Source organism: Dendropsophus ebraccatus, chromosome 8 (assembly GCF_027789765.1).
Source record: "Dendropsophus ebraccatus isolate aDenEbr1 chromosome 8, aDenEbr1.pat, whole genome shotgun sequence".
Classification (NCBI taxonomy): domain Eukaryota; kingdom Metazoa; phylum Chordata; class Amphibia; order Anura; family Hylidae; genus Dendropsophus; species Dendropsophus ebraccatus.
The window spans coordinates 24,847,546-24,857,483 of NC_091461.1; the positions used below are offsets into that span (position 1 = coordinate 24,847,546).

Here is a 9,938-nt window from a genome sequence, read left to right on the forward strand (position 1 = left end):
GTTTCAATGAATAGCGGCTGCAGAAAACTGACATGTCAGTTTCTCATGGCGCGCTAGGGATCCTGGCCAGAGTGTATACTATGTATATACACTCCGGCCTGGATTCCATAGGCGGCAACGGCACATATATTTTCGCACTAATCACGGCCGTTGTTGCCTTTTTAAGTCGTTAGTTGTTAATTTTACGAAAATATACGTAGTGTGAACATAGCCTAATATGGTGTCCCCTAAACAGAGTCAATTTACTATACACATGAATACTGTATAATGTATATAGATTCTATGCAGCAAGGAGACATTATATTGGCCCCCAGTTAGAACACGGGCCCTTATAGAGATTTTTGGTACCTTCTAGCTCGGCCTTTTCTAATGAGCTTTTTGTCACTCAGCACTTCACATAACAAAATATCTTAGAAGTTACAAATTTAATAAAACTCCAGATGAATTAATAAGCAATACCTATAATTTAACCGAGTGACTGCTCTCCGGCACATCCCGGCGCTCCCCGGTGCGTTCTGCCTCCCCACTCCTACAAATAACGCCGACGCCTGCTGCGCGGGAGAATAAGATTCCTGCCGCTAACAAAGAGAATAATAGTTTAATATAAACGGGCCCCTACAGTTAGAGAACGTCTTCTACAACTAACAGAACATACAGCCAGTAACTTGTGGAATCTCTTCAACTTTACACGTCCGAACGTTCTAGAATATTGGAGTATTATAGAGTATTCGTATTCGCTCACACGACCGTCCCGAGAATTCCTGCTGGTTTATTCCGAGAGTCTGGTAAAGACATCTAATAGAGGCAATGAAGTAAGTCTGTCCCCCTGCGAGGAGTCCTGGAATCTCCGTCAGAATAGGATTACATCCTGGCTGGCTGCTGCCATAGGTCTTTCCTTCTCCACTTTTTGACTGTATCTCGCATGTTCATAATAGAAGATGATTCCTATCGTGCCGATATTAAGAAATATACTAAGGAGCAAAAGCCAGAAGGAATATCCATAGGTGTTCTGGGTAGATCCAAAAACATCACTGGTGGTATCCAAAGCTATGGCCATTTCCTTTGGCATTCCATTGGCTTCTATATTTACCGCGTATAAGATCATGGCAAGAAGGACGGGAATTCCTGGAAGAATAAGTTCAATTCATTATCACGTTAAGAAATCATCAAGGGCTTAAACTGTTTGTTTAGAAATGTCTGAAAGAGTAGTAGATACATAGAACAAACTTCCAGCAGATGCAGTAGGTAAATCTACAATAAGTGAATGTAAACCTGCCTGGGATGAACATGGGTATCTATCCTAAGGTGGACTAAGGTCTAGTCTGGTCTTTTACTCCTGACAATCTATTATGTTTCTATGTTAAAGGAGTACTCCAGCTTTTTTCTTTCTTTCAAATAAACTGGTGCCAGAAAGTGCCAGAGATTTGAAATTTATTTCTATTAAAAATGTATGTCCTGCAGGAAGTGGTGTATAATTTACAGTCAGGTTTTCTATGGGGATTTGCAACTGCTATGGACAGTTCCTGACATGGACAGACTGGAAACAATACACCATTTCCTGCAGGATATACAGCAGCTGATAGGTACTGGAAGAGTGGAGATTTTAAGTATTTTTAGAAGTAAATTAAAAATCTCTTGCACCAGTTCATTTGAAAGAATTTTAAATGCCCTGCATTGAGAATACAAAGATGAAATTCTAACTGCCTTTAGCCACCACTAGGGGGAGCTCACTGTATAGGACTTGAATAATAAATGCATAAGCTTGAGCTGGGTCAAAGACACCATTAAAGTACTAAATAGGGATACTAATTTCTTTCTCAAACAACCTTGAAAACGTGGCTCTCTCTTTTAACTCCAACTAGGGGTCTTAGAGCCAGGGGCGGTCTTGGCATTTCTGGGGCCCCAAGCAAAGTTATGTCTGGGGCCCCCCCCTCGACATGCGTTCCAAAACAATAGACCGCTGTGTGTTGCCCCCAGTAGTATATACCCCTTGTGCGCTACCGCCAGTAATATATACTCCTTGTATGCTGCCCTCAATAGTATATACCCCTTGTGTCCTGCCCCCAGTAGTATATACCCCTTGTTTGCTTCCCCCAGTAGTATATAGACCCCTGTGTGTTCCACAGTTATATATAGCCCCCTTTGTGCTCCCCCAGAAGTATATAGACCTCCTGTGTGCCTCACAAGTAGTATATAGACCCCCTGTATGTTCCCCCAGTAGTATATAGACCCCCTTTGTGCTCCCCCAGTAGAATATAGCCCCCTGTGTGCTCTCCCACTTGGATATAGACCTCCTGTGTGCTCTCCAAGTTGTATATAGACCCCATTCTGCTGCCCCAAGTACTATATAGACCCCCTGTGTGCTGCCATCAGTAGTATATAGACCCCTCTGGGAAGCCCCAGTAGTCTATAGCCCCCCTGTGTGCTCCCCCATTTATATAGACCCCCGCTGTGCGCTCCCCAGTTAAACAGACCCCTGTGTGCTCCCCCTGTGCGCTCATTACGAGTGCTTATAGTTACAGTTCAGATGGCAGCAGCGAGCGGGGCAGCGACCGTGTCCAGAGGTCTTGAGCATAAGAGCGGGGCGTGGGGGCCCCCCTGGATGTTGGGGGCCCCAAGCGATCGCTTGGTGTGCTTGGTGCCAAAGACCGCCACTGCTTAGAGCATGGGTAGGAATAGATGCCAATCCAAAAATCTTTCCAAAAGGAAAGAATACCGATCTGTAGGTTATTGCTCCTCATCAGTACAGAACATGAAAGGGGATTCTTTACTGTAACAGCAGCGAGACTATGAAATGCAGGGAAAAATTTCATAAGGAACTCACTACAAGAGTTTTTCTTCTCTTCCTCTGGATAAGGGGTGTCAAACTCAAATACACAGTGGGCCAAAATAAAAAAAATTGGACACATTCGCGGGCCAACCTTGATAATTATTTAAGCACAAATGTCGCTGTCCTGGCACTGTCAGAGCAGCGTACGGCATTCCTGCCACTATCAGTGGTATGCGTCTCCCAGCACTGTGCACTATGATAAATGACATGATAAATTGCAATGCCATGATTAAACCCCAACCCATGTAATAGCCCCCCCCCCAATATTGCCCCATGTAGTAGCCAACCCAACCAAAATTGTCCAGCCATATATTAGCCAGCCCTCCCAATAGTGCCCAAATAGTATCCAGCCCCCCAAAAGTCCCATATAGTAGCCAGCCCTCCCAATAGTGTCCAAATAGTAACCAGCCCCCAATAGTCTCATATAGGAGCCAGCCCTCCCTAATAGTCTCATATAGTAGCCAGCCCTCCCAATAGTCTCATATAGTAGCCAGCCCTCCCCAATAGTCTCATATAGTAGCCAGCCCTCCCTAATAGTCTCATATAGTAGCCAGCCCTCCCAATAGTCTCATATAGTAGCCAGCCCTCCCCATAGTCTCTAATATAGTAGCCAGCCCTCCCCCATAGTCTTATACAGTAGCCAGCCCTCCCCCATAGTCTCTTATATAGTAGCCAGCCCCTCCCAATAGTCTCATATAGTAGCCAGCCCTCCCCATAGTCTCTAATATAGTAGCCAGTCCTCCCCCATAGCCTCTTATATAGTAGCCAGCCCTCCCCCATAGTCTCTTATATAGGAGCCAGCCCTTCCTAATAGTCTCATATAGTAGCCAGCCCTTCCCATAGTCTCATATAGTAACCAGCCCTCCCCAATAGTCTCATATAGTAACCAGCCCTCCCCCATAGTCTCATATAGTAGCCAGCCCTCCCCCATAGTCTCATATAGTAGCCAGCCCTCCCCCATAGTCTCTTTTATAGTAACCAGCCCTCCCCAATAGCCTCATATAGTAGCCAGCCCTACCCCATAGTCTCATATAGTAACCAGCCCTCCCAGTAGTCTCATATAGTAGCCAGCCCTCCCCAATAGTCTCATATAGTAACCAGCCCTCCCCCATAGTCTCATATAGTAACCAGCCCTCCCAGTAGTCTCATATAGTAGTCAGCCCTCCCCATAGTCTCATATAGTAGCCAGCCATCCCCCATAGTCTCATATAGTAGCCAGCCCTCCCCAATAGTCTCATATAGTAACCAGCCCTCCCCCATAGTCTCATATAGTAACCAGCCCTCCCAGTAGTCTCATATAGTAGCCAGCCCTCCCCAATAGTCTCATATAGTAACCAGCCCTCCCAGTAGTCTCATATAGTAGCCAGCCCTCCCCAATAGTCTCATATAGTAACCAGCCCTCCCAGTAGTCTCATATAGTAGCCAGCCCTCCCCAATAGTCTCATATAGTAACCAGCCCTCCCCAATAGTCTCATATAGTAACCAGCCCTCCCAGTAGTCTCATATAGTAACCAGCTCTCCCCAATAGTCTCATATAATAACCAGTCCTCCCCATAGTCTCTTATATAGTAGCCAGCCCTACCCTGTAGTCTCATATAGTAACCAGCCCTCCCCCATAGTCTCTTATATAGTAGCCGCCCTCCCCCATAGTCTCTTATATAGTAGCCAGCCCTCCCCTGTAGTCTCATATAGTAGCCAGCCCTCCACCATAGTCTCTTATATAGTAGCCAGCCCTCCCCCATAGTCTCTTATATAGTAGCCATGGCGGGACAGAGGTAATTCAAACTCTGAATTGCCTGGTGGGCCAAAAATAATTGCACCGCAGGCCAGAGTTTGATGTGACTGCTCTGGATCAACACCGCAGAGTAAGAGGCTGCACTGGATGGACGTATGTCTTTTTGCAGAGTAACATGCAATGTTATGTTACTATGTTACAATCTTTTGAGTGACTGGAGATATGCTGTAATACATCATGCATCACTAATCTGGATCGTCCTGAATAAAAATAACATGGGTTGAGTTGACATTAAACATTATAAGGGCATTCTGTTTGTCTTATGTAGTGACCTTTAGAAAATCAAAACCTTTCGCTGAACGTACTTGAAAACCTTTTTTTATATATGCTGGAATATCGACCCAGGAAATCAAAATGAAAAACTTGTGTCAACCAAGAATTATCAGGTGTTTGGTTTTAATAACCATTTACTAGCAGAGTTGTATATTGATTGTCATGTGACAAAGGGAGGCTGGCTTAACAGGGCTTAGACCCGCCTCCTGCTTGATGATGTCATTGTCACAAAATGGCTGCCACAGAGCAGCCTGGGGTCAACAGTCATTATGTAAGAATGAATTTACTTCACTTCCTGGTGGGGGTTGAGGAGGGGAGGAGATAGGGAAGGGGGCAGATAGGTGATTGAAGCATAATACAAAGTTATATAACTTTGTAATGTGTTTCAATTATTGGGAAAAAGCTTTTCGCTGGAGTACCCCTTTAAAACCCTATTTCACCACTCAATTATCGGCCGTATTTGGCCAATATTTGCATGGTGTAATAGCTACTGTTACATGGCAACGATCAGACGACATGCACGATGTGAGCTGATCCTTGTCTTTCAGCACTTAAAGCGACTCTGTACCCACAATCTGCCCCCCCCCCCCCCCCAAACCTCTTGTACCTTCAGATAGCTGCTTTTAATCCAAGATCTGTCCTGGGGTCCGTTCGGCAGGTGATGCAGTTATTGTCCTAAAAAAACAACTTTTAAACTTGAAGCCCGTGCCCTACGGGAGTATCTGTGCCCTAACTTTACACCACCCTTCCGTCCCTCCTTCCCACCCTCTTCATCATTAGGAATGCTCCAGGCAGATTGCCTCCTATTCCCCACCTGTGTCAGCACAGCACATGGGTTGGATGATTAAGAGGGGGGGGGGGGGGGGGGACGAACGAACCACAGGACAGATCTTGGATTAAAAGCAGCTATCCGAAGGTACAAGTGGTTGGGGGGGGGCAGATTGTGGGTACAGAGTCGCTTTAACCTGCTCGCTGTCAGCTTCTGCTGATCGGCCCCTGCTGAGGGCCTTTACTGTGCTAAAAGTCTTGTTTTGCTCCCTGGAAATAATCAGTAAACTCCTCTTGACGAATTTGTTATTCTCAATATGTCATCCTACCAAAGTACTATAGTGCTTTTGTTGTGTCCATTTGTACATCAGCTTTGGGTCTAATAGGGCTCTTAAAGGGGTTATCCACACCTTTAAAAATAAAGATAAGAGCCCATTGCAGGACAAGCAGGGGATACGTCAGGCAAAGTGGGGGACACGTCTGATAATTCTCCCCGTTTATATGTGAGACACAAGTAGCTCTAGTAACAGCTAACAGGCTTTTGATGGTTTCCAGGTAACAGATATTTTCCCGTGTTACATGATTAATTACACCGACAAATACCTGAAAAGTCTTGATATTTTTGTACAATTACTAGAGAAGTGATGTTTATAAATAAAATGAAGCCTATACATTATTTATCAAGTCAATTAAATGTAAAATAATGGTAGATTTCAATGACATCTCCTTACCACTGATAGCAGTCCAGACATAGACTCCAAGAGGCCCCAGGAATGTCAGATAAGGATTGCTGACGCTGTTCAGGCATGTAGTCGCAGAGGCCAGGAATGAAGATATCAGACTGATCACCAGCAATAATATAATTAGGACATGGATGATTTGAATGCTGCTTGTCTCCTTCAATATCTGAAACACTGAATTTTTTGGTTTAGTAAGTACATATCACAGCTGGCAGTAGTAATTTGTATTTGTAAACATTAAGTCATCTCTTAAAGTGGCATTCCCCTCTAACATAAATTTTCATATGTTGCTGCCCACAGTGAGACTAACAATTCCTTCTATACTCGTTATTATTTATTCAGTCTCCTTTCGCCAGTTCTCAGCTGCTGCTTTCTGCTGAAGACACAAAAAAACTTTGCGTGAGCTTTTCTCTCCATCTCACCCTCGTCCTCCTTCCCTTCTGAGACTGCTGATGTAAACAAGTCCCTGGCAGGCTTTATCTGAAACTTTGTAGCTTCTTTGTCATCTTGGGAGGGTTACTCTGAGGTCAAGTTGAATTAAGATTAATCCTCCCGGCATTACAAAGTTGCAGATAGGGACTTGTTTACAAAAGCCGTGTCAGAAGGGAGGGGGGAGGAGGAGACAGAGAGATCAGCTCACATCCAGTTTTTTGTGTCTTCAGCAGAAAGTAGCAGCTTAGAACCGGGTGAAGGAGACGGAATAGATAATAAGAAGTATGGACGGAATTGTTAGTCTCACCATGGGCAGCAACATATCAAAAGTTATATTTCTGTGGCATACCCCTTTAAAGGAAATCAATTGCTTTTGTTAATAAAGATATGTCATACTACCATATCTGTGAACAATATGTCAAGTAGGAGAAACTGAGTGGACTGATATAGGTTTTCTGTATTCAGTATTTCTATACATATAGAAAAGTACCCATATGTGTCTGAATGCTCACTAGAAGATTCCATTACAGTTCCATAGAAGTTCTTATTCATCACTAGTTCTGTGCTGTACCTTTGTTTTGATGCTGCCAGGGCTTCCACAGTTCTTAGGATCGGTCTCCTCTTTTACAGACAATGTTTTATTTATTCAATTGCCTGCACGCTTCTCTGTGCTAACCTCTCTATTATCTTATCGTCTCCACATAGAACAGAGATCTATCATACTGTTCTGTTGCCCAATATACACTGATCTGCTGCCCACCATGAGAAACAAATATCCTGCAGGTATACATACAGCTGAGCTCGGCTGGATGAACATCCCTTCTTTGGAATTGGAATGTGGGCGGGTGTGCCCGTGTTCCAATTAGCCATTGCAGACAATATAAAGTCCGGCCGGAGCCATACTTTACATTGTCTGCACAGTCAATTTTGTGCTGACGCTATTCAATGAATAACGGGCGCACAAAATTTACGTCAGTAAATCCCGGACGGGATTCAATAGCAAATAAAGCTATCGTCTACTGTCATTAAATAACGGCCGTTGCTGCAAACTTGCAACAATAGCTGTTGTTAAATGAAAATATACGTTGTGTGAACATGGCCTAAATCAACAAACGGATGGCAGAATAAAAGATATTTTTGTAAGGATTATAAACAGACGTTGGGGAGTGGGAGTGGTTGACAGTAATACTTTAAAGGGTGACTCCGGTGAAAATCTTTTTCTTTCAAGTCATCTTTTTTCAGAAAGTACCGTATTTTCCGGCGTATAAGACGACCCACAACTTTTCCAGTTAAACTATAGAGTTTGGGATATGCTCGCCGAGTCACCATATAAGAATATCCCTCTTCCAAGCACACTAAATAAATATCAATAAAAAAAAAAATCAGACAGCAGCGAGATCTGAGAGGCAGAGGAGGAGGTACAGTAATACCGGTAGGATACAAGGGCAGCCAAACGGGTGAAAGAGGTGTGTTTTTCTGGGCACAGCGCTACTCTACCGTATCTCTTTTTTCCATACCCCGGACGCCTGCAGCTTGCTCCGCTCTTCATACTGTTGCTGCATACGGCAGAGATGCAAACTTTTTTTTATTTTTTTTAGCTCCCCCGATGTATGACGCAACCACAGCACCCACCCTATAAGACGACACCCGGTGTATAAGACGACCCCTGAAGATTTTCCTGGGTTAAAAAGTAGTCTTATACGCAGGGCCATTCCGTGGCCCCCCTTCTCTGCTTGCGCACGTTTTGCGGGGATTGTGGTCACTGACCAGCACAGTGATGTTTTTTGGTTAGGGACTCATGTGTATCAGAAGACCTGCACGTGGTACATGAGGCAATATGGTTTGGCCAAATTATATACTAACTTCTGATGTTGGTTTTAAATGTAGCTGAATAAGCTTTCGTGTCAGCCATGGGTGCGATGTGCAGCCATTTCTGTCTTTTTGGCTTGTGCTTATACGCAGGAAAATACAGTAATATAGATTTGTAAATTACTTCTATTTAAAAATCTGAAGTTTCTGATACCAGTTGATTTGGAAGAAAAAGATTTTCGCTGGAGTACCCCTTTAATGATTGACAGTTTCCGCTAAATGGATAACACATGCCACTTCAATGTCATTTGTGTCCGTGTATATACAGGCTTCATGTAAGCTATATGTGTACACATGCAAGTCACGAGCAGAGATGACAAGTAAAGGGCCTTCTAGGTCTACGAGGTGGTGGAGGTCTCAGGACATCATCTATAAGTCTCCCTGTAAACTGGCCTTGTTTACGCCTATAAATTACAAAACAATATAGCCATATATTACGTAGTCACTTCGATCCATGTTAACAATCCAACCTTTGACCTCTTGGAGGTGTAGCTTTAGAACTGTAGAAATTACAAATGTTTTGAGCTTAAATTGTAACTTATCTAAGGTTTATCTGCAGTCCTATGTAAAACACTGAAAATATTTGATATCAAGCCAGCCGACAAACTCAACACTGCTCTACCCGTACCTATGTTTCCATCGTAAAAATCTGAACGTTAAAATTCCAGTGTTACCTTCTCGTGATGTCATCCCGGCACCGAGCCCCACTCCGGCTGTGATAGTCTTAGTGCGACTGACTTGGAACAGTCCGAGCTTTACATCCGCGTATCCAGAATAGTTTGTACCCGTGAACTGAACCTTACTGGAAACCCATTCCTGGGTGGCCAGACAAGTGCAGATAATGGCGAAGGAGCCGATGCTTGATGCAAACCCAGCAAAGAACAGCAGGGTCTTCTGTTTGGACGGCATTCTTTATAGTCCTACGTGTTCTTCTGTACTGTTCTCACCGACCAAAATCCACCCTAGTGAATCGTCATTGCTTCTCGGAAGACTGGAACAGGAATTAATGTTTGCACAGAGTTTTCCCAATGAACCTTGTACTCTTGGTTGCCATAAATGTTCCCAGTCATTAATCCCTGATCTTTAGCACCGTGTAGGTAACTATAAGAGATAAAAATGTAACAGTGAGGAAGATGGACAGGTGTTTATTGGGAATATGAATACTAGCTGAGTACTATGCACCACACTGTCTCTGGAAGAAAGTGGCCATGTTTTTGTAGCGCTGGATAAC

The 9,938-nt window shown here is 43.9% G+C and overlaps 1 protein-coding gene across 1 annotated transcript; it reads right to left on the reverse strand.

Annotated features, from left to right (window-relative positions):
* Positions 1 to 719: 719 nt before the first annotated feature.
* Positions 720 to 9,719, reverse strand: CLRN3 (clarin 3). The gene is made up of 3 exons (XM_069978935.1): positions 9,382 to 9,719; positions 6,398 to 6,580; positions 720 to 1,125 (listed from the first exon to the last, which is right to left on the reverse strand). The coding sequence occupies exons 1-3, from the start codon at positions 9,614 to 9,616 to the stop codon at positions 851 to 853; spliced, it is 693 nt and encodes a 230-aa protein (XP_069835036.1). The 5' UTR covers positions 9,617 to 9,719; the 3' UTR covers positions 720 to 850.
* Between the last annotated feature and the right edge of the window lie 219 nt (positions 9,720 to 9,938).

Coding starts and splice junctions, on each gene's coding strand:
- CLRN3 (XM_069978935.1), bottom strand. CDS start 9,616: ATGCCGTCCAAACAGAAGACCCTGCTGTTCTTTGCTGGGTTTGCATCA. Junction 6,581..9,381: donor CGGGATGACATCACGAGAAG/GTAACACTGGAA, acceptor CAAAAAATTCAG/TGTTTCAGATATTGAAGGAG. Junction 1,126..6,397: donor TGTCTGGACTGCTATCAGTG/GTAAGGAGATGT, acceptor TTATTCTTCCAG/GAATTCCCGTCCTTCTTGCC.